The following is a 24,704-nucleotide window of genomic DNA, read 5'->3' on the forward strand; positions in this document are numbered from 1 at the left end:
GATCAGAAATATGCTCACTTGTTAAGGCTTTTGAAACTGATGCATAACTTTCTAGAACGTTTTGTGTCATTTTACAGTCTTCCTAGCAATGTTCGAGAAGGAGCCTTTGGCCATATGCACACTAGATATTATCATTCATTTCAGTCTTTGTCCATCTGATGGATGTAAAGTAATATGTCACTACTTTTATATGTTATATTCCTTTAACTGCCACCACAGTACGGGGATAAGAGTATAGGTCTCATGATGAGAAAGACCTGGGTGTCAGTTCTGATCTGCCACTTACAAACCAGTGTGTCCTTAATGAAATGTCTTATCTTCTCCAGATCGTAGTTTTCTCATGGGAATAAAAATGACACCTGCTACATATGATTGGTGTGGGATTTACATGAATAGTTAGCACTGCCTGGTACACAGTAAATACTCAATAAATGTTACTGAATAAACTATTAATATCTTGAGGAAGAGAAGGAGGAGGATGTTGATTGATATTTCCTTTAGAAAATGTCAGATTACGCCCTTTGCCCATTTTTCTATTTAAATATCTTTCTATTTAATATCAATTATGATGTTATTAGTATATATTTCTATTGACTATATCAAGTATATTTCTATTTAAATATAACCAACCTTCTATCTGCATTACTATATACATTACTGATATATTTTTCCAGTTTGTTGTTTGCCTTTCCACCTTGTTGATAGTGTTTTTACAAGGAGAGAAGTTTTACACTGCCATGTAGTCTTTCCATATTTGCCTTTATTTTTTAATTTCTATGGTAGTATTCTTTGAAAGACATGCCAACATTATAACATCAGCTAATTGTGTAAGCTTAAGTTTATGTGCCTTCTGTAATACAGAGGTTTTTTAAATTTTAGACCTTGGTACTTATATCTTTATAACACTGCAGAAGTGCTCATTTCAGGGGGCCCCCGTGTTGGAGAAGCAGGAAGAAGATGAATCTCTCATTCCCATGTTTGTCACAGAACTGATTTTGACAGTCCAGTCACTGCTCTTTGAGCCTCCTTTGGAAGATTTTCTGGTATGTGTTTCCTCCTATAACATCCGTGTATAAATACCTTTCTGGAAAATGAAGCAACTGTTCTACTGTCACATGGTTGGCAGGGTTGCTATTGTCCCTTCTCCAAAATGATTGTAAGGAAAAGACAAAGCATTGTTCTGCACACAGCATGGCATCTACCTAAAAGGTATCTGAAAGTTTAGCACATTTTCTTTAACTTGAGACAGACTAGGGGCTTGGTAGGGTACACCACCGAGAGAACAGAAGCTATACAAAATGTAAAATTGACTAGAGGCATCCCTCCAAGAAATCACTGTGTTGTAAGTACCATTTTTGAAATCTTTTCAAATATGTTGCATCTGAGCGTTGTTTCGGTATCGACTGCTGTGCCGCAAATTACCACCTATTTGGCAGCTTAAAGCAACAGCCATTTATTACTTCAGTCTTGCGGGTCAGGGATCTGGGCACTGCTTAGCTTCTTCTCCGCTGCAGGGCCTCTCCATGCAGGCTGCCCTTCGGGGATTGTCTGGGCTGAGGTCTCCTTAGAGGCTTGAATGGAGAAGGATCCACTTCCAAGTTCCCTCAGGTGGTTGAAAAAAATTCATCTCTAAGCAGCTATGGGATTGAAGTCCCTGGTTTCTTGAGGGAAGTCCAGTGGGCACCACCCTTAGATCCTAGGAACCACCTATAGTTCCTATAGTTCATGTGGCGAACTCTATAAGCAATTTACAATATGGGTGTTTGATTCTTCAAGACCAGCTGGAGAATCTCCTTTGAGAAGGGCCCAATCCCTCTTTTAAGGGCTTTCACTTGATTCAGACAGGTCTACCCAGGATAATCACCTTTTGGACTAACTCAAAGTCAACCTAATTATATCTGCAAAGTCCCTTCAGCTTTCCCTGTAATATAACATAATCATGGCTGTGGCATCCCATTACATTCACAGATCCCCCCATACTCAAGAGGAGGGGATTACACAGGGCATGTAAACCAGGGAGAGGGGATCTTAGGAGCCATCTTAGGGTTCTGCCTTCCCCATTTGGGTACAGGCATAGATTAATAAACCAATCAGAGTCTATATTTTCTGCCCTTAGCTGTGTATTGGTACAAAAGCACTAGTAGTCAGGATCTCTAGATTCTAGTCTTGACTCAGAATCTCTAGATTCTAGTCTTGACTTTACTCCTATGGTGAAACCACTTACCTCTCTGGGGTTCAGTTTATGCGTCTGTGAGATGAGGAGGCAGATGAGTTTTAAGGTTGCTTCCTCTTCCAGCAGTCTATGACCCCGTAATTTATCAGATCATCAGGCTATTTTAGGTTATTTACAAGGACAAGCAGACTGCTGAGTTCCCTGTGGTTGGACCTTCATTCAGGAGCTCCCACTCAGAGAGGCACTGGGCTCTCATGTCCCTTCTGGGCCAGAAGGCTCTTGGCCTTCACGTGGAAGGCAAAGGTTTCTGTGCAGCAGATGATGCAAGAAAGCTCTCTCCAGCAAGCAGCTGGTTATTCTCCTTAAGCTCCAAGTGACAAGCCTTGAAAACCTTAACATTCTCTGTATTTCCTGTTGTAGGGTCCAACTCCCCACAGGGGTGTTTTTAATTCCTACCCATGAAGTCATAGACCAAGCATGTTCATGTGTTCACACCACACATAAGATTTTGCTTCATGTAATCCCAAATTAGCCAAGGGCAGTATAAACTGCCATGAGTGGATCACTCATGAATTTTCTATTTTTTCTTGCTCTGATTTTGGTCATTAGTCTTAACATTTCAAACACACATACACACATACAGCTTCGTCTAAAGGAAAATTATATACCTAAATCTTGACATCTGACATTGTTTTTTCTTGGGTTAACTATGGTTTCCTAATACTTGATCCAACATACATTTTCCAGTTCTTTTCTTTCCTATTGTGTTTGACAGACCTCCCGTGGCATATGACTCTATTTACTGCTCCTGCCTCTGGAAACAGACTCCCCCTTGGTTTAATTTCTCATGGTTTTACTCCTGTGCCAACATTTTTTCCTTTTCAGTACTCTACCTTGGAGTCACTTTTTTTGTCTGACCTTTGACTGTTGCGATCCTGAAAGGCTCCCTCTTCTTCATATTTTATATGTTCCTCTGGGGGCTTGTGTCCGTGCCTGTTGTTCCAACTACCACTTCTAGAATGGTGACTTTAAATAAATATTTCCATCGTGTACTTTTCTTCTAGACTTCAGACTTGGAGCCATCTGGAAATCTCCACAATTAACTCCAACTCACCAAAATAAATTGAACTTATCAACTTCTTCCAAAACTTGCTCCTCCTTCCATATCTCCATTTCAATGAAAGGCAGTATCCGCATGCCCAAACCAGCAATCCAGGAGTCATCCTAGATCCTCCCTTACCTCTTTGAGATCAAGTCCTGTGTGTTGACCTTAATTGCACCTCCCCTTGATGGGAACCTCATCACCTCTTACCTGGCCTGCTGTGATAGTCTCTTCTGATAGTCTCTGTGATAGTCTCTGCCTGCCCCTCTTCTTTCTAATCCATTTTCTACATTGCTGACTACAAGATTGTTTCATAGGCAAATCTGATCATGTCACTTAAAATTAAATTTCTTCATTGTCTATAGGATGCTCTGTGAGATGTTGATAGGCATTCTAGGAGAAAAGGGTTTGTGATATGCATTTGCACATTAACAAATATGGAAAATCCTGTTTTGTAGATCCAGAGGAAAATCCTGTTTAACCTAAGGTTTCTTCCCAAACTTATGTGACATTGGGACCCTTTTAACTCAGGGTAGTCCATGGTCACAATCTGGGGAATACCAGACCACCGGCTAACACTGGAACCCAGCATCACTCACAGGGCCTTTCAAGAAGGGGCCGACTGCATCATGACTGCATTTTTCCACACTGACACTTATGCTCCAGCACCCAGACCTGCCAGCCCCCCTTGGGCCTCTCACATACAATGACTTACAAGGACTGTACTCCCATCTTGTATACTTGACAAGCTCCTGCTCGTCTTTTAAGACTCTTCTCAAGAAGTACCTTTATATCATTTAGTTATATATTATTATAAATTAATTCGTGCTCATGAAACTTGAAAAACATATAAAAAGATTATTAAAATCATCTGTAATACCATGTGTTGGAAATAGAAACAACCTTTTAACATTTTTATACTTTTTTTCCAATCTTGTTTTAGTACATACTGATATACCAACACACCTAACTTACCATGAGATTTTACACATACATTTTTAAAATGGGATGTTATACACCAGTTTCATCCTGCTCTTTTTTTTTAACTTAAGATTACATTATAAGCTTTTTCCCATGTCACTAATCAATCTTTGAAGAGATGCCTAATTTCCATTCATATAAATATACCATAACTTAACCATTCTATTTTTGAACACTAAGGTATTTTTTCTAATTAGTTTTTATTATAATTAATGCTTCAGTGACTGCACTTCCACGTGAATCATTGTTTACCTAACTAATTTTTTCTCTTAGGATTGATATCTAGGATGGAAATTACTGCTCAAAGAATATGAACTTTTAACCCACCTTTTGAACTTTCCCTGATTCTCTTAGGCATACTTTGGCCTTCCTTCCCTTATGACTTTTCTGTGTTTTGCTCATATTTCAAATGAATGTAATATATTTATCTTAATGTGTTGCAACTTTTTGCTTATCTACCTCTCTTTCAATTAGAATACATATTTCCTGAAGACAGGGGCTGTGTCTTCTGATTTGTCATATATTCAGAGTCAACGCAGTACCTGGCATTGTTGAATGAGTTATTCTTATTTATTTTAGCAGTTTAGAAAATTCAAAACTTTTTATAAATATAACCATGTGTGTGTTTACATTTATGTCTGTGCTTTTCTCTCCAACAGGATGGTATTTCAGGTGCAATTAACCATTTCCAAAACACTGTGTTATCAGTTCCTAATCTTGTGCCTGATTCATATTTTGATGCTTTTACCAGCCCTTACATTAACAACAAATTGGAAGAAAAAACTTGTGGATTTGGTCCAAGCTTATCAGCAGTGTTTGATGATGATAAGAATTTTCACACAATTATCTTTCAAATAAAGGTATACTTTCTTTTACTAAAACTATTTTTATAATATTTTTGATTTCTAAGAAACTGGGTAACATATTTTCTTCCTGTCTTATCTTTAGATTAAATGCTACTTAATCTCTAAATGCTAAAGTGATTTTTTTTAAGTCCTGGTAGATTAGAGCACTGATTATAAGAAAGAAACTTAAAAGTACAAGCTATTCAAGATGGTATCACTTTTTTTTGGGGGGGGGAATAAGGTTAAAAAGGAGGAAGAGACATTATCTGAACACTGGGTGGTACAGGGAAAATAGAGCAACTGGTGAAAATGTAAGGCCCTGCAAGACAAAAAGAACCAGAAAACCAGAATACACCCAACTCTTTCCCCACAACCAAAAACTAAAATAAAATAATCTGCACATTGCTCTACTGACAAAACAGAATGCCCTTAAATTATAAATATTGTAAATCACTCAAATCCATGAGCTGAAGAAATTAAAATATATTAAATACCTGAGAAGGTACTATAAGGGGAAAATAGAAAGTGAAAATTAAAATATTCCTTCTCTTCCCTCCCATAAAACATGAAACAAAAGCTGCACTATAAACTAAAGTAAATAGCCTCAACATTAAATCAAAAAAATTCAAAATTTAAAATAAAAATGGAACTTTTTTTAAAAAGACAAAATATCTCAGAAATCAAGACTAAATTGCATCATGCCAGAGAGAATAACCTGAATGAAAATGTAATAATTAGTATAAAGACAGGAAAACAATCAAGAGAATGAAAATAAGCTAGAGATAGAAGTAAAAATGGTCAGAGAGAAAATAATTGAAATAGAAAACAGGCAAAGAAGAAATAACATACATATAATTGGAGTGTCTGAAGGAGAAAAACAAAACAAAGGGTAGAACAAACACATAACTATAGTCCAAGAAAAGAAAATGTGAATCTATATATTGAAAGGGCCCACAGAGTGCCTTGGAAAATTGACCTAGAAAAATCAACTCTGAGATACATCCTTTTAAAACTATTAGCTTTTAAAGCTAAAGAGAAATCCCTCCAGGTCTCACAGCACAATAAAAATAACTTACAAAAGTAAGAGAATTAGACTAGCATCAGTCTTCTCAAAAACAACGTATAAAGAAAGGCAATGATGGAACAGCATTTTTAATAAAACTCAAGAGCAGATAATGCGAATCAATAATTTTTATCTAACCAAGCTAGTCCTTCAAATATCAAGGCTATAGAAAAATAGTTTTAAAAAGGCAAGGGCCTAGGGTTTTTGGTGCTATCAGGATTTTTTATGAAATTGGGATGAGTTTCATCCAACCAAGAGATAACTTGGCAAAAGGACTGATCTTCCTATTTCTGGATCCACATGTAAGGAGCTTGGAAGTTGCCACTCTATTCTAACAAGTAAAAAGCTGAACACACTGACTGAACAGACTGCTATAGGATCTGTAATAGAGGGGAGGACACAGGGGAAACCACAGCTCTCAAAATTGTAGAGACAGAGAGATGAAAACAGGGAGTCATGGCTTCTGAGAGCAGAGACTATGAGCAGAAACCTCAGTGAGAACCAGTGCCAGACAGGAAAACCTGAACTGTAACTGATGAATTGCAGGAAGCTCAGTGTGAACAACTCTGAGAGTTAAAAATCTCCGGGGACCCAGTTATAGGGAACCCCCACATTATTATGAAATTTACCTGCAAGAACTCAACCAGATTCTCACTGTAAATATTAGAGAAAAATTCTCTCATGCTTCCAGCAGGGAGAAGGGAAAAGGAATAATTTGAAATATGTCAGAGCACCCTCTTCTCAACAAGGCCTACCCTCAGAGGAAACTAGTTAACCAGAACCTAATTTGCTAGTGTATTATTTGATCCTAACTTACCTGGGGGAGGGGAAATACACAACCTCAGCCCACTCTAGCCATCTGTCCCACCTAAGGAGAGAGAGAAAAAAAGTGAGAAATATTTATGAAGTTCACAGTTCAGAGGCATTGGCTCACTAAAAGACTGAGACCTAATCGAAGGACTATAGAATATATCCCCTCCACTGACACATACCATCCCCTTACTAAGGACCTATTAACAGCAGTTCCTTTTACCAAATACATCATGTCCAATTATCAAAAAAAAAAGTTACAAGGCACATTAATAAGGGGAAAAATTAGAAGACAGAGCAAGTATCAGACCCAGACATGGCAGGGATATTGGAAATATCAGACCCAGAATTTAAAACAACTATGATTAATATGCTAAGGGCTCCAATGGATAAGATAAACAGCATGAAAGAACAGATGGGCAATGTAAGCAGAGAGATGGAAATCCTAAGAAATAACCAAAAAGAAGTGCTAGAGGTAAAAAAACAAAACATAACAGAAATGAATAATGCCTTTGATGAGCTTATTAGTAGACTAGACACAGCTGAGGAAAGAATCTCTGAGCCATAGAATATATCAATAGAGTCCTGAAAACCAAAAAGCAAAGAGAACAAAGACTGAAAAAAACACAACAGACTATCCAAGAACACTGTAGGACAACTTTAAAAGGTGTAACATATGTGTAATGGGAATACTGTATGATTCCAGCTATATGACATTCTGAAAAAGGCAAAAACATGGAGACAGTAAAAAGGTCAGTGGTTACCAGGGGGTTGAGGGTGGGGGAGTGAAGAGGCAAAACACTGATTTTTAGGACAGTGGAAACACTCTGTATAATTCCATAATGATGGATAAATGTCATTATATATTTGTCCAAACCCATAGAATGTTCCATACCAAGAGTGAACCATAATGTAAACAATGGATTTTGGGTGATTATGATGTGTCAGTGTAGGCTCATCTATTGTAACAAATATACCACCCTGGTAGGGTACGTTTAGTCTTTCTTTAGAAAGACTGAAAATGAAGTGGTGCTCAGTGGTGTAGAGACAAATGTAAACAATAAGAAAGCAAGATTTGTGATCCTATGAGTCAGGGCTATAAATTTCTATGCACCACATATATATACAGGAAACACTTGCAAAAGGCAAAGAGTTGCAATGAGACACAAATGGAACATAAATAGAAACACTGTGAATAGAAGACTTTAACATGCAACTCTCATCATAAGGCAGGTCAAGTAGGAGAAAAATAAATAAGGGTATAGAAGTCCTAACTAACATAATCAATGACAAATAACAAGGAAATAGCTATCTAAACAGAAAAAAAAAATGAGGGATTGCCTTGCAGACATTTATCCAAATAAATTTGAAAACCTAGATTAAATAGATAGTATTTTTAGGGAAACATGGTAATCTAAATCAACCACATTAAAAATAAAAAGCTTACCAAGCTCCACAGAAGAAATAGAGGAAGTTATCAAAGAAATACCTTGTAAAAAGCACCAGGCCCAGATGGTTTCACAAGGGAATTTTATCAACTCTCCAAAGACCAGATATTCACAATAGCACATAAATTGTTCTAGAATACTGAAAATGCTTGGTGGAGAAAACTTCATTGTTATAACAACAAAGCAGGTAATATATAATATTTAGGAGTAAACCTAATAAGAAATGTTTTAAAAAACCTATATAAGGATATCTTTTTAAGTTTTCTTAAAGGCTTCTGGAAGACACAAAAATAGACTTAAAGAAATATTCTTAGATGGAATGACTCAACATAATAGATATCTGTTGTCCCTAGATTAATCTATAAATTTAACACAATGCCAATAAAAATACTAATAAGCTTTATCATAGAGCATAAGTTTATAGTAAAGCCTATATGTAATAATAGACATGCATAGAAGCTAAGAAAACCCTAAAAAAGAAAAGCTATTTGGGATATTATTCTTACCAAGTATTAAATATAAACTCTATAACTAAAAGATTGTGGTATTGGCTATCAGACCAGTGGAACAGAATAGAAAATCCAGAAATACACCTAAGTACACATGAAAATTTATTAAATAAAAAACATGGTATTTCAGATCACTGAGATATATTTGGACATTTTCATAAATAGTGCTGGAATAACTGATTAGCCTTTGGTACAAAGTTAAAGTTAGATACATATCTCACATTGTATATAAAAATAACTGGATCAGAGATCTAAAAATTTATTTAAATCATACAAGTTCTAGAAGAAAACATGGGTGAATTCTTCTATAATCTTGTTCATAAAGAAAGGTTATCTAGCTATGACTCAAAATCCAGATGCAATAATGGCACAAATTGATAAATTTGATGGTATAAAGTTTTTTAAAACTTTTCAAGGCAAAAAAATATATAAACAAAGTAAAAATACAATTACAAACTGGGAGAATCTATTTGCAGCATATAAATCACAGCTAAGGGCTAATATTTTTATACATGAAGAACTCTTGCCAATGGGGAGCAGGGAGGAGACAAAAACTCGGTAGAAAAATGGTCAAAACATATGATAGAAAACTCACCAAAAACAAGAACCTAGACACATGAAAACATATTTTACCTCATAAGAGAAATGCAAATGGAAACAAAATTGAGGTAGCATTTCTCAACTATCAGATTAGCAAAATTCAAAAGTATGACAACACATTCCATTGGCTAGCTTATGGATAAACAAATGCTCTTCACACTTTGCCTTTGAGAATGCAAATAATGGAGAATTTTACAATATATAACAAAACTACATGTTATGTATTTACCATTTGATCCAGCAATTCCACCTTTAAATATGTACCCAGAAGATTCATGCCCAGCAATACAAAAGTACATATGCACTAGATTTTGTTAACATTATTATTTTTATAAAATATCAGAAACTCCCAAAATACACAGGATGAACTATGGTACATTTACACAGAGGAGGACTATGCAGCTGAACAAAATAATACGGAAAATATCTACCAACTAATATGGAGCGATTTCCAGGATACATTGTTAGGTGAAAAAAGCAAAGTAGAAAAGAATATCTATAGTGTGCTACTTTTTATGTCAGAAAATAGGGAGGGAGACGAGATAAACCAGAAACTAAGGAAATTTGTTACCTAGAGGAGACAGTGGGAATGGTGTAGACAGGATGGTGGGTATGGAGTAGAAAAGATGGGAAGAGTCACGCTTAGTTCTGAGTATACTTTTTAATATAGCACTTAAAAATCAATAAGAATGGGGAAACAAAACCGTAAAATAGAATACAATGAAAACAAAAGAACTAGACTATATTTCAAATGAATAACATAACCACACTGCAAGGAAGGGGAAAAAAACTAAACCAAGTAACTTTTAAACACACTATTTTGCCCATATACCCTAAGCTAAAGACCACTATAACTATAATAAATATTGAATTCCACTTAGTCTGTTTTTCATAGTGGTATTAGTGTGTTAGCAATTCTGAAATGACTTTCTGTATATTCTGGAGCTAAGCAAATAACTAAATATTGTGGCTAATGAAATGAGATTATTCATCCCCATCCAAATATGGAAGAGGAAAAGCCAGAATGGTGTTATATTGGAACTGGAGTTATGAACTCATGATCTTTAGTTGATCGATAGAAAGAGCACTATGTATAGGGTTTTGTGTATATATGTATTTATGTGAGGTGTTTGTGTGTATCCTAGATCTGCTTGCTGAGATGGCCTAGAAGCAGTGACATCCTAGTAACAATGAGCATATTTGGTGTCCACACATTGTTTTCTGTATATCATTCCAAATCAAAAGGAACCAAATCTCTTTGGAGAAATGGCTTACTCAAAACCTGGGGCAGGGAAAGTACAAGAACAGCCCAGAGCATATTGTTGAACCAAAAAATAACAAGGTGCCTAAGGAGTAATGACGACATGCAGAAAAAATTAAAAAGCCAACTTGAAGGGTCTCCCTGGGACAATTTGACCATTAAAATAAGTAATGATTATAACAGTCTTTGAATAAAATGAGAATACATGAGTCCATTTTGTGAATGAAGGAATGGAGTGAGAATGGAAAGCTCTTCCTTACAGTAAAATGCCAATTAGTAAACGTAGAAGGAAAACATAAGGAAAAATCACTGCTGTAGAAATAGGCAAGAATCTCTAATTCATACTAGAACGAGTATGCAAAGATATGATGAGGAAAAGGATATTGTCTCAAAGCGTTTCTGCATAGAATATTTATTGATTTAAAGAGAGAAAATAGTAAGTTTGCAGTAACGAAACCTCACAGACAGCACCTTAACTAACGTGTTAACATCACCAGTAATGGGACAAATCAACATTCTGTGTCTTTTGACACTATTCACAGGGAACATACATCACTTATGTAGTATTATTGCCAAAAATGTATAACTGAATGTAAGCATTAGGAAGTATAACATACACACACAGGAGATACTTTTCGAAAATGTTAAAGGTCATGAAAGACAAAGATTGAGAAATTGTTCAGATTAAAGGACACTGCAGAGATGTGGCAAGATACAATACAAGAAATACATGATACGATACAAGATACAAGATTCAATACATGATCCTGGATAGGACAGTGGACCAGGAAAAAAAGGTTTTTTATTTTGTTATGAAAGACATTATTGGGACAAATGGCCAAATTTGTATAAGATCTGTAATTGATAATAGTATTTTTTTTTGTATCTTTTTTTTTTTTTTTTTTTTTTTTTTTTTTTGCGGTACGCGGGCCTCTCACTGTTGTGGCCTCTCCCGTTGCGGAGCACAGGCTCCGGACGCGCAGGCCCAGCGGCCATGGCTCACGGCCCCAGCCGCTCCGCGGCACGTGGGATCCTCCCGGACCAGGGCACAAACCCGTGTCCCCTGCATCGGCAGGCGGACTCCCAACCACTGCGCCACCAGGGAAGCCCGATAATAGTATTAATATCAATGCTAATTTCCTGATTTAGGTCATTATACTATGGTTCTATAAGAAAATATCCTTGTGTTTATTAAACAAACCCTGAAATATTTAGGGGTAAAAATGTCTGTGTCTGCAACTTTCTTCCAAATGGTTCAGGGTAAAATAATATAGAGAAAGAGAATGATAAAACAAATGTGATATATTGTTAAAAATTAGGGAATTTCAGTGGTGATATATGGAATTCTTTGTACTATTCCAGCAAATTTCCTGTGAGGTTTAAAATCATATTTTGAACATGTTGGTGGAGCTTTCCATTTACAGACCTCCCGTTGTGTTTCTAATACCTGCATGATCATGTATCAGAGACTATTAAATCTGCTCAAAGGAGATACACTTTTTTTTTTTTTTTGCTGTGGGGAAAAGGATGTTCTTTTTTATTATTAATTTTTATTGGAGTATAGTTGCTTTACAACGTTGTGTTAGTTTCTGCTATACAGCAAAGTGAATCAGTTATACGTATACATATATCTACGCTTTTTTAGATTTCCTTCTCATTTAGGTCACCCCAGAGCATTAAGTAGAGTTCCCTGTGCTATGCAGTAGGTTCTCATTAGTTATCTATTTTATACATAGTACTGTACATATGTCAGTCCCAATCTTCCAATTCATCCCACTGCCCCTTCCCCCCTTGGTAACCATAAGTTTGTTCTCTACATCTGTGACTCTATTTCTGCTTTGCACATAAGCTCATCTCTACCATTTTTATTGATTCCACATATAAGCAATATTATATCATATTTATTTCTCTTTTTCTGATTTACTTCACTCTGTATGACAGTCTCTAGGTCCATCCATGTCGCTGCAAATGGCACTATTTCATTCCTTTTTATGGCTGAGTAATATTCCATTGTATATATGTAGCACATCTTCTCAAAGGAGACATACTCTGACATAATTTCTTCCCCTCAATTTTTAATGTAAATAAATAAACAGCAGAAATATTCTGGAAGATTACATAAGAACCTATTAAAAGGAAATAAATGAACAAGTAACTAAGCCATCCAGGGTGTGTGCTATTGTTTGTAATGAAACTTTCTACTGCTACCCACTATCCCTAAAGCAAGAGTCTGAATCCATAAAGCAATAACCTAGCACTGATGTGTTGGGAATGAGCAATTCCATTGATCATTTCTAGTTTTCCTTGGGACAAATTGCAGTCATTTGCAAGAAGTCTCGGTAGGAAATGTAAGGGAAGGCAATTGAGTGCAGCCAGGGAATAATGGACCAAGACCAACAACAAACTGATCCTAACTGCTGTTCATAGGCATTGAACTATGATAACATGTATTGACATGGGTATTGTAGGAAAAACTGTGGGGAAGTGGAGGTTGGAGCCAAGGTTAAGTGAGGGGAAGGAAAGAATTTTATTAGGGCAAATTATGAAGACATTTTGGAATAGGAGACTTGACAGCACAGAGAAGTTAATAATGAGATTAGGCAAGTAATTTTGTAACTATGCTAAATGATTTTGCCCTTGCTCAAAAACACTAACCAAGATATAAAATTTGCAGTTTGGAAAATAAATAGACATTGTCTCTTACCATATATTTACTAGTGATGTATAAGTTCACCATGAAGCTAAAAACATTACAGGTGTGCCTCCTTTCAATCATAAGGAACAATTCTTTGAAAGTCAGATCTGAATGTGTATTTTTTTTTTTTAGTTTCATAAGAGAATACATTAATTGCTTCTTGTCATCCAGGATGGTATCTTTCCTCACTTACGTATCCTCAGGTCAAAGCATAGTGTTGGGCACAGAGAAGGCATCTGTGTTTGTTCAGTTTTATTGAATTGAATTCTGCTCAGGAAAAATATAGTTTGTCTGTTTTTTTATAACATTTAGGAAACCATACAGGCAGCATTTGAATCTGCTCAATTATATGCAGCTACGTTTGAAAAGTTTCAGATATTCTTCAAGGAAAATGAAAGTCTTGATTTACAAGCTCTTAAACTTCAAGAACCTGGTAAGTTTTCTGTTTGTCCTTACTAATTATGTTTGACAGGTATATCAAGGTTTATCATTGTGTATGTTTCTGTTTGGTGGTGTATGGTGACAGAAATGGTAGCCCCAAAGCGTTGGCCTGACAAAATGCAAGAATTTATTCATTTCTAGATTATTTGCTGTAGAGCCACTTTTTTTTTCTTTAGGTTTACTGTTACTGTTTTATTTCAGAATATTATGGGAAAGAATTCCTCCCCAAAAGCTTATCTTTTAGTATCAAGTTGTACCAGTGCTAAGGTTATATAGCCTTTACATGGGAAGGAGTCAAAAGGAATGTTTACCTCTCAGATTCCTTTAAAAAATGTTTACATAGTGCAACATGTGTCTCAGGAATTCAAGTTACTCTATTTCTGTGGCCATATTGTAACCTGGTGGGTATGAATCCACAACTCTTAGTCATGAGATCAGTTCCGAAGAGAAATTATTTTATTAAACTCGTTATCTTCAACAAAAGGAAATAAAATACAATATCCAAGTGAAATTTCCGGCAAGAAAGTTCCCAAATGTTTACAAAAATTAAGTATATATTATTCATTATTACCATTTAAAAATGTGAAGCATATCATTCATATTCTTTTTTTATTTCATGAACTGGCTTTATTCCTTTATTTTCTTATGCACAAAAATGATTACTTTGATACTTTGCCTCACAAAGCAACACTGATTTTTTCTGTAAATTTTTATGCTTTTGTTTCAACCCATTCTTTTTATTATGCTGAAGTATTTTAAAGTAAATTAGACTTGCCATCCCTAAATGAAATATTTCAATATTCATCTTTAAAAAACATGTCCCTACAGAACCAAATTAATATTATCACACCTAATAAAAAAACCAAGAATTCCTTAATATCAACATTTAGTCCCTATTCAGAATCCCCCAAATAAAGCAGTTTGCAGCTAGTTTGACCCAGTATCTAGTCCAAGAGCAGGCACTATATTCACTTGTTATGTCCCTTAAGTTTTTAAAATCTGAAACAGACCCTTTATTTCAAGACACTGACTTGCTCAAGAAACCGAAGTGGGGTCTTACTTTAGAAAACAAATTAGACAAGTTCATTTCTACTGTTCTTCACCAACACTGTCACATTGAGACTTAGTGTGTGTCGAACTGAAGGGAACTGACAGGGACACAATGGCACCAGGGTGGCAGTAAGGTGTGGAACCTGGCATTTCAGCACATGGAGTAGGCCTAATCCAAATAACCAGTTCTAATCCCCTAGATCTTCTACTCATAACCTTGAGCCAAGGCCTCCTAGTATCCTGTTACCTTGTTCCTCACATTGGATAACTTTACTCCCTCACCAACCACTCATCTGGATGAGGCCACCAAGCTCCCAGGTTGCCCTTCTTCTAGTCCTGCCTCGGCTTGTCAATTCTATCCAATCCTGGAACCAGGGTCTCATAGGTATTAGCTGTTTGTTTTCTGGGACTCTGGAGTGCATTGGTCTGGACCCCTAAACGTTGTGTTCCTCCTTTTGTAGGAACTCCCTGGTACTTCCTAAACCTCGAACCCAACTGTTAGCCAGAGGTTAATAGAATGTAACTTTGCCCCTTGGATACCATGCCTTGCCTGTTATCATATTCCCTCAAACTATTCTAACACTGCCTAGCACATATTATAGACACTTAACATATGTCTGTTTAACCAAACTTTTAGCCACACTGACCTCTGTCTAGCCCCAGAAGATGATCAGGGGACAGACTCTGGCTTCCTGAACTAATCAGCCATATCTCACCCCTGAATTTCTATAAATGTCAGTGTTTACTAATAATTTCTATACTTCCTGAGCGCTTATGATAGATCCTGTGCTAAGTGATTTTCAGGCATCTCATCTAATCCTCATAATTCTATGAGGCGAGTATTCTCATTTTACAAATAAGGAAGTGAAAATATATAGAGATAAGGTAACTTCAAGTTTACACAGCTAGTCAGTGGTTTAGAAATCGTTTTCTCTGACTTGAAAGTTTGTGTGCTTAACTATTGTACAAACTGCCTCTCCTCTATCTCATAAAGAGAGAACTCTTCTATCAGCTTTACTCTTTTGTTTCCCTTTGAACATGGCTATATATGACCATGGCCAAGTCATTTAACCTCGAATGATCTAAATTTCTTCATGTATGAAATGAAAGTATTGGACCAAATTGGTGTTTCCCAAGCTAGTATTCCTTGAACCACTATTCTGAAGGATATTACATGATACCATGAAAAAATGAAAAAGACTCTGTGTTCAAGTAAGTTTGGAAAATACTTGACCAATCCACATTATACAGGTTTCCTTACCAGAAGTCTTCTCAGATCATTTGATATACTTATTTTGTCAGTTCTCAAAAATACACACATCAGGGCTTCCCTGGTGCGTAATGGTTGAGAGTATGCCTGCCGATGCAGGGGACATGGGTTCGTGCCCCGGTCCAGGAAGATCCCACATGCTGCGGAGCGGCTGGGCCCGTGAGCCATGGCCGCTGAGCGTGCACGTCCGGAGCCTGTGCTCCGCAACGGGAGAGGCCACAACAGTGAGAGGCCCAAGTACAGCTAAAAAAAAATAAAATAAAAAACACACACATCAAAACCTTCTGAAATGAGTAGGACAGATAACTGTCATCCCTTTTTTGTATCACGAGGAAGCCGAAGCTCAGGAAGATCGACTATGAAGTAACTTACCCAAAGCCACAGATGGGTTAAAGACTTGAGCCTAGGTCTTCTAACACTTTGTCTGATTTGTCCTTTTTTAAAAAAATATTTATTTTATTTTATTTAGTTATTTGGTTGCACCGGGTCTTAGTTGTGGCTCATGGGCTCTTTAGCTGTGGCATGTGAACTCTTAGTTGCGTCATACATTTGGGATCTAGTTCCCTGACCAGGGATTGAACCCAGGCTCCCTGCATTGGGAGTGAGGAGTCTTAACCCCTGCGCCACCAGGGAAGTCCCTGTTGTGTTCTTTATACTGTGTCAAACTCTCCCTTGTATCCAGGAGAGAAGATGATATGAATAAAGGCAAGAATCAACACCCTTTTCTCTTTGGGATGGTAGAGGGGAGGATTAGAGAAGGAAAACAAGAAGCAGTAAGGAAATCAATCTGACTCAAGCAGAGAGAGTAATTGGAAATAAAGTTAACTAAATATTTAAAGGCCGAGAGGTACAGGATTTTGAAAGATGAGTAAAGTAGTTTAGTATTATATGTGTATTAGTAAGAGCTGTTTTTGACCAAGAGTATGATAAAAGTGTATTTAAGGTAATCAGGCTTCCACTGGTTTGGAAAAGGGAGAAAATGGCGATGGGAATATTATCAACATTCAACTTCAGTATATGGAAGACACAAATTGACAAAGCCTTAGCCTCGATGAATGCTTACTTTGAGTTACCATGTGGGAGAACCCTTAGATTAAGCCAACTTCAAACCAACCTGACTCTAGAATCTAATCCATTCTAAACCAGATCCTGTAATACAATTACAAGTTATTTTCATGTGCCATTCTTAACAGGAGCCAGAGAACATATTTACATTATTAAATATTAGTTTCAAGAATAAAACATAAAGCATTATGAATTAACATTTTAAAGTTACACAAGGTCCTCTACATATGGATAATACATTATAAATATGTATGTAAATTTATTAATGCAATGATTTTTAATATATCTTTATAATGATCCTTTAAAATCTCATACATATGTTTTATGCTTTATGTGAATTACTTTACCTAGATGTTAAGTTCTTTAGTGAACAACTGGAAAAATATCACAGACAGCACAAGGACGCAGTAGCTCTAAGATGCACCAGGAATGTAGGATTGCTGCTCATCGACACTACGCAACTAAAAGAAAAACTAATTCCATCACCTTTGCGATGCTTGGAGGTAACTATGAACTAAGAAAGTTTTAAATTATGGTCTCTACAACTATTTTATGATTTTCTCTTGCAAATAACCTATCTTTATTTTCCAGTATTGCAAATATTTAAAATTAACGTTAGTCTATTGCGCATCCTTAATTTCTAGGAAAAGTCCCATATTCTTCTTTCTGTCCCAAGTACAGTCAGCTTTCAGGTGAGGAGACAGCAGCCCTCAGACTAGCCTCTTACACCCATTCCTTTTTCCTTTGTTGGAGCATTTCAAGACTTCCTACAGAAGAGACACCACTGTAACAGCTCAGGATCCTAGTGGGAATGCTGGTTGATTCTAGGATACTGAGATCAAGTTTAGGAGATCATTTCCTGATCTGAAACTGTCCCTAAAGATCTGATTATATTTTGGTGAGTTGTAGAGCTGAGGAAACTTGATTGCTTCTGCAATAACTTACAGGTCTTCCTTTAGAGTCATATATACTGTCAAATACCTCCAGAGAGATAATGGTGTAGAACAGAGATTGTCAAACTACAACCCACAGGACCAGTCCAGCCTGCCACCTGTTGTGTACGTACGGTTTTACTAGAACACACCCATGACAGTTGGCTTATGTATTGCCTATGGTTGCTTTCTCACTACAAGGGCAGAGCTGAGTAGTTGTGACAGAGACCATATGTCCTGAAAATCTAAAATATTTACTATTTGGCCCTTATAGAAAACTTCTGCTGACCCCTCGTGCAGATGAAAGAAGACAGAGCCCTGTCTAAAAGGCTGCAGGCCTGAGTGCTAGTATCTATTCTGTCACTAATTCGTTGTATGGCATTGGGCTTTCTTCTAGAGCTTTGCTGCTTCATTTGCTGCAAAAGAAAAAATATATAGAATTCAATTTCAGCAAACATTTCTGAGCACTAAGAGCACTACTATATACCAAGCCAAGGAACACTCAACTCAAACTGGCTTCAGCAATCAGAAAATGTATAGGCTATGCATCTAAAAAGTCCAGAGAGTGGATGGCCACCAGGGAGGTGTAATCTAGTGACTCAGTAGTAGTTTTAGTCATTCTCTATACCAAGCCTTCTGATGTGCCAGCTTCAACCTAAAGCTCACATGCCTTCACATTTCTCAAATGGCTGTCAAAAGCTCCATAGGCTAATTATTTCCTTGTTCATGTCCAGGGAGAGAGAACATGAGAGATCTCTCATCCTTAAACAAAAGTCTTGTGTTTCTACTTAACTGGATCAGCTAAGGTCAGAGGTTCGCCCTAATCCGATCACATGAGCCAAAGGAAGCCATGTTCATATTTGCCTTATGACTGATCAGACTCCGTCTTTGTTTCTAAAGGGGAGATCAGTTTCCTCCAAACCACATAACTACCACCCAACAGGAAAGAAGTGGAGTTGATGCTGGGGAGGGCACCACAATGTTCACTATACAGGGCAAAGCAGCAGAAAGGGCACTTACAAAAGATCAGAGCATTTAGGCAAACTTTTTAATAAGTTGTGCAATCCAGCTTGTTCTAGAAATTATCTTCAAAACTAGCCCTTCCTATTGGTTCAATGTGAAAAACACCAGCCCCTTCACATATACTGCTGCTTCCAATACCTGCCGACTTAACAGCCATTCAATTAGAATTTATCTAAAATATATAATAAAATGGAAATACTCAAGTAGTTATGATTCACAGTTCCTTTTTCTTTCCTAGGTGCTAAATTATATGCTTCCTCGTCTAAGCAAGAAAAAAGTGGATGCCCTTGTCTCTGAGGCACAAGATGCAGAATATAAACTTGAATTTGTCCCAACTACCACCATAGAATATGTTAACAACTTACTATTTCTTGATGAAATTCAGGAAAGGGTGAGTTGATTCTTACATAACTCACTATTCCAGATCTTGTGGTGAGTAAGGAAGGCAAGTAGGAGAAATTGAGGGACTGAAGATCAGGAAACAGCTGTCAGAATATCAAAAACACTTTCAGGCAAAGTAAGTATATGCCTTACATCACAGTAGTAATGACAGCTAACATTGATCAAACTCGTACTACTAGCCGGGAATGCATTACATTTTCTACATACATTACATTTTTGATCCTTGCGAAAACTTAAGAAGTATAAAGAATTTTTATTCTCATTCTGCAGATGAGGAAACAGGGACAAAACTAGGTTATGCTGTCCAAGATCACAGAACTTTTTGTAGTGGAGCCGGAATTTACACTTGGGTCTCTGACTGCAAAGCCAATGCTCTCAACCCCAGTTTATTGCAATTCTTATTTGTGATAGATGATAATAGAATTGTAAACTTGATATTAGTCATAATGGAAGTCTTGATCCTCCTTAACCTATATTTGCATAATAGTCAGGAACCTTCCAATTAGGAATAAAAGAAACCCAACTTTAGCTTAAACAGGGAGGCGGGACAGGGAGACAACAGCAGATACGGGGACTCAAGTAACACAAATGCTGGGGTCCGCTCTCTCCCTCCCTCCCTCCCTCTCTCTCTCTGTCTCTCTCTGTCTCTCTGTCTCTCTCTCTCTCTCTCTCTCTCACACACACACACACACACACACACACACTCACTCACTCACTCCTTTGTCTCCCTTATTTCTCTCTCTCCAAAAACGTGGTTTCCTCCTCCCATCTTTCCCCTGTGGCACGCAATCTCGCATTTAGTTTCAATAGTCAGGTTTTTCTGTCACACCAGTTGGCATTTAAAATAGAGTTAAATCATTTTCTTAAATATCTGGAAATTGAAGATATGTTACAAATTTAAAAATACAAACTGAAATGTGAAATAAGTCATTAACAACAATAATCTGTTGGATAATGTTATATATTGTTAACAGAATTAATAGTAAAGGCTATTTCATGTATCTATAAAAGTAAAAATTTTGTTTCTCATTTCAAGAAACAACACCTTCTCAAATGTGATGATCTCAAGATGATTGTGGTTTTCCCTCAAGTCTACTTATACATCATCCCAGGAGGCTAAAGATGCCCAGCATTTATTATTATCTGCAGTCAGAAAGACTCTTTGTCAAATAACCAAAACCCAGTTGAGGTTTAGCCCTACCTTAGGACAAAATGTGGACCCTATTTAAGGAGGAAGGAATATTCCATGGAACACACTCCACCCACACCCACACCAAGAATGTGACTAGGTTTAGGAACTTACCAGAGCCAGGAATAAGAAGGCTGTGGGAAACCCAGGTGATCCTCTCTCCTCTCTGCATCTCTCTGAGGGTCTGCTTTGCTCCTTTACCTCTGCAAACACATTCCTCCTGCTGTTTCATCCTCAGCAGCACATGTGGCCACCAGCACCTCCCAGGTCACATGTTGCAAGTCTAGCGGGCCGCCAAGAGAGAGAATCTCTCTCCTCTGATATCAATTCTAAATGTTTAATGAATGGATTCAGCCCCCACCCTTACCCTGATCCTGTTGTATAAACTATGGAAGGAAGGATCATGTAGCAGGGGGTAGACTGCTCTCTCTCTGGTTCCAGAACAGGAGAGTCGATGTGCCATATGCAGAAACCCAGACTGTGTCCCGTCTCCATAAGGTTGTCTGTGCATGGCTGGGTGGTGTGTTGGGGAAGCAGCCTTTCTTAGGAAAATGCTCTGCACACACAGACAGCTTTTCTTTGGAACCTAATCCATTAGTTCCAAAAACGTTGTAAGCACTCACTTAGCAGGACGCAAGGATGACAACAATGAGTAAACCTGCTTTCAAGGACCTCAGAGTCCTTGAAATGAATGAATGACAGCAGATAACTCTTATACAATGGATATAGGTACAAGATACTGTTGTGGGCAGGGTGGTGGTGGAGCAGAGGGAGGGTGCAGTCATTCCTATGAGTTACAGAAGGCTTTGTGGAGGTTGGGGCATTTAAGCTTTGTCCTAAAGTCCATCTATTCAGGTAGGCATTCCAGGAAGAGGGAAATTTGCATGCACAGACCTGAGGCAACGTGGCAAGAACACGATATGGCAGTTGGTATGCTATGTAGAAGGGGTGTTTGGTGGAGAAAGCTGATGAACCATAGCTAAAGTAGTATTTCCAAGGATAGGAGAGAAGGAATGGATTCTAGTGATATTAAGTAAGTAGAATTGAAAGGACTTGGTGGGCAACTGAATGACGGGACAGCAAAAGAAATTTGAGATAACTCTTAGATACCCTTTTACAGTGAGTGGGTAGACCACCAGCCAGCATAGGTAGGGCAGGCCACATAATCACTGTCTGACCAAACATTTTTGAGAGTGAAAGAGGCACCATTAATCATCATGCCAGGACAATACCTTGGTGTAAACCAAGACACTCCCAGAGAAAACAGGACATATGCTTACTCCACGTACCAGAAATCCAGGAAGGTGAGCAGATTTTGGTTGTCAGACTTAGTTCTATTTGTAACTTATTGCAGATGTTAGACACTTTTGGTTGAAAGTAACAAAAACTCACATAGTTAGCTTGGAAAAATGAGAAGAATTATTCTAAGTTTGCAGGGATATCTTTTGGAATCCAAAGGTATGGATAGAGCCTAGCCTTTAAAAAGGGCAGGAACTAGGGACTAGAGCAGCATAGGGAAACCAAAAAGACCTCTCTTTCCATCTCGCATCTCTGCTCCTCTCTAGAACAGTGGTTCTCAAAGGGTGTTCCCGACACCAGCTGCATCAGTGTCACTGGAGAACTTGCATATTCTCAGGCCCCACCCTGGACCTTCTGAATCAGAAACTCTCAGGAGGGGTTCAACAATCTTTGCTTTACCAAACTTGCCAGGGCGATTGGGATGCAGCTAAAGGTTGAGAACCATCTCTCTAAAGCCTCTCTGCAGTTTTCATTTCCTGTTTAGGACATGCTTTGTTACCCCATGGAAGCAAATAGCCTCCGCCAACAGCTGCACCCTAACTCTTCCCAAGTTCAAGAGAGAGATCAGACTAAGCTGGTTTCACTAGGTCCCAATTTGACTCTCCCTGGTTCAGCTTGTGGCCAGGAGGTGGGTCAAGTTGTAGAACATGGATACTTGCTCTATAATCTTGTGGCAGAGTGGCAGGGAGGAGGGTTCCCCAAAAACTGGGGAGTCCTTGCCAAAAATGTAGTAAAGGCACTGTCCACTGAAGGAAGGGCATCAAAGCAAAGATGTTTAGTAGTCAGTAATAAAGGTTTCAGAAGCCTTTATTAAAGGGTAGTGTGAGTCTCACCATAGATCAGGGTTCTGAATCTATGGGTACATGGTCCACACACCTCAGGGGCTGCCCTGGGGCAGTCACTGCTCAACACACAGGCCTGCAATGTCAGATGTTACAGCTGGGCGTCCTCACAGCACCTGTTGTCTCTGAAAACTTCAAATATTGGCACTGTTTAATCTACTAGAGAACAAAACAGAGAGACAAAACTAAACACCTAACAGTAACACTAACTATGCTCAGCTCTGAAAAACTTACCTCCTGGGCCTTATTACCTGCATCGTAGCAATGACTGTATTTGCCACCCAGCAGGCTCCAGCCAGTTTGATCTGCATTAAACGCACCCCTCTGTGTGCTGGCTCTTCACAGCGTGATATTTACGATGCACAGCAGCTGTCTCCTATCAGACAATCTTAACGGGTATAACAAGGACTCTGATTTATTTAACGAGCAGCGAATGTTTCTGTTTAGATTGAAAGCCTTGAAGATGAAGGGAATGTAGTGGTTCAGATGTACAAGCTGATTGAACAATATCAGGTTCCCACACCTCCCGAAGACTTTGCTGTTTTTGTCACTATGAAGCCATCCATTGTTGCTGTTCGGAATGCCATTGATAAATCTGTGGGTGACAGAGAAACAAAGATTAAGCAATTTTGTGTGCATCTGGGCAGAGATCTTGATGATCTAAGCAATGAAGTGAATGAAATAAAGCTGCTAGCACAGGTAAGCTGAAGCAGGATTTAAAAATCTGTGTAAAGGCTGACTATTCCATTTTAATAAACCATTTAGAAAGCATATTTCATTTTAATCTGGTTTAACTTTTGTTTTTTTATGGCTTAATTCTCTGAGCTGCTATTGAAAACTGAAAGTGTTTCTGAACCTCTCTTAGATACCGAATAAATTCTAGGCCATTGCAACTAAAACATGTATGCAATATTGAATTCTCCTTCTGCTGGTTTCTATTTATTATTATGAAATGAGTGTTTTTATAACCTGTTAGCATATTTTATAGTTATTGTGACAATTTTAGGGTTTGCTTAGCCGCATATTAGAAAATTCCCCCTTAGAAAGAGGTAGAGTATAAATTGATAAATGATAAAGAAGAATGTTTGATTAACTTGCATCAATTTTCCTATACAAAAGATGCAAGAGGAATTATTTTAAGAACTTAGACTAGACATCTGGATGATTCTTTTTTTTTAATTTTTAAATTTTATTTTATTTATTTTTTATACAGCAGGTTCTTATTAGTTATCTATTTTATACATATTAGTGTACACATGTCAATCCCAATCTCCCAATTAATCCGACCACCCTGCCACCAATTTCCCCCCTTGGTGTCCATACGTTTGTTCTCTACATCTGTGTCTATTTCTGCCTTGCAAACCATTTCATCTGTACCATTTTTCTAGATTCCACATAAATGCGTTAATATACGCTATTTGTTTTTCTCTTTCTGACTTACTTCACTCTGTATGACAATCTCTAGGTCCATCCACACCTCTACAAATGACCCAATTTTGTTCCTTTTTACGGCTGAGTAATATTCCATTGTATATATGTACCACATCTTCTTTATCCGTTTGTCTGTCGATGGGCATTTAGGTTGCTTCCATGAGCTGGCTATTGTAAATAGTGCTGCAATGAATATTGTGGTGCATGTGTCTTTTGGAATTATGGTTTTCTCTGGGCATATGCCCAGTAATGGGATTGCTGGGTCATATGGTA

At 37.6% G+C, this 24,704-nt stretch overlaps 1 protein-coding gene across 1 annotated transcript in view; it reads left to right on the forward strand.

The window, feature by feature from the left end:
• The window catches only part of DNAH6 (dynein axonemal heavy chain 6), a gene marked incomplete at both ends in the record, with an annotated part of 284,256 nt that overhangs the window by 56,564 nt on the left and 202,988 nt on the right, over positions 1-24,704 (forward strand). The window contains 6 exons of the mRNA XM_082852453.1: positions 927-1,043; positions 4,916-5,116; positions 13,800-13,920; positions 17,665-17,816; positions 19,507-19,659; positions 23,448-23,699. Of these exons, the coding sequence (XP_082708579.1) occupies positions 927-1,043; positions 4,916-5,116; positions 13,800-13,920; positions 17,665-17,816; positions 19,507-19,659; positions 23,448-23,699 (996 nt within the window). The remainder of the gene's footprint in view (positions 1-926; positions 1,044-4,915; positions 5,117-13,799; positions 13,921-17,664; positions 17,817-19,506; positions 19,660-23,447; positions 23,700-24,704) is intronic.

This window comes from Leucopleurus acutus, assembly GCF_964270905.1.
Source record: "Leucopleurus acutus genome assembly, chromosome: 12".
Lineage (NCBI taxonomy): Eukaryota > Metazoa > Chordata > Mammalia > Artiodactyla > Delphinidae > Leucopleurus > Leucopleurus acutus.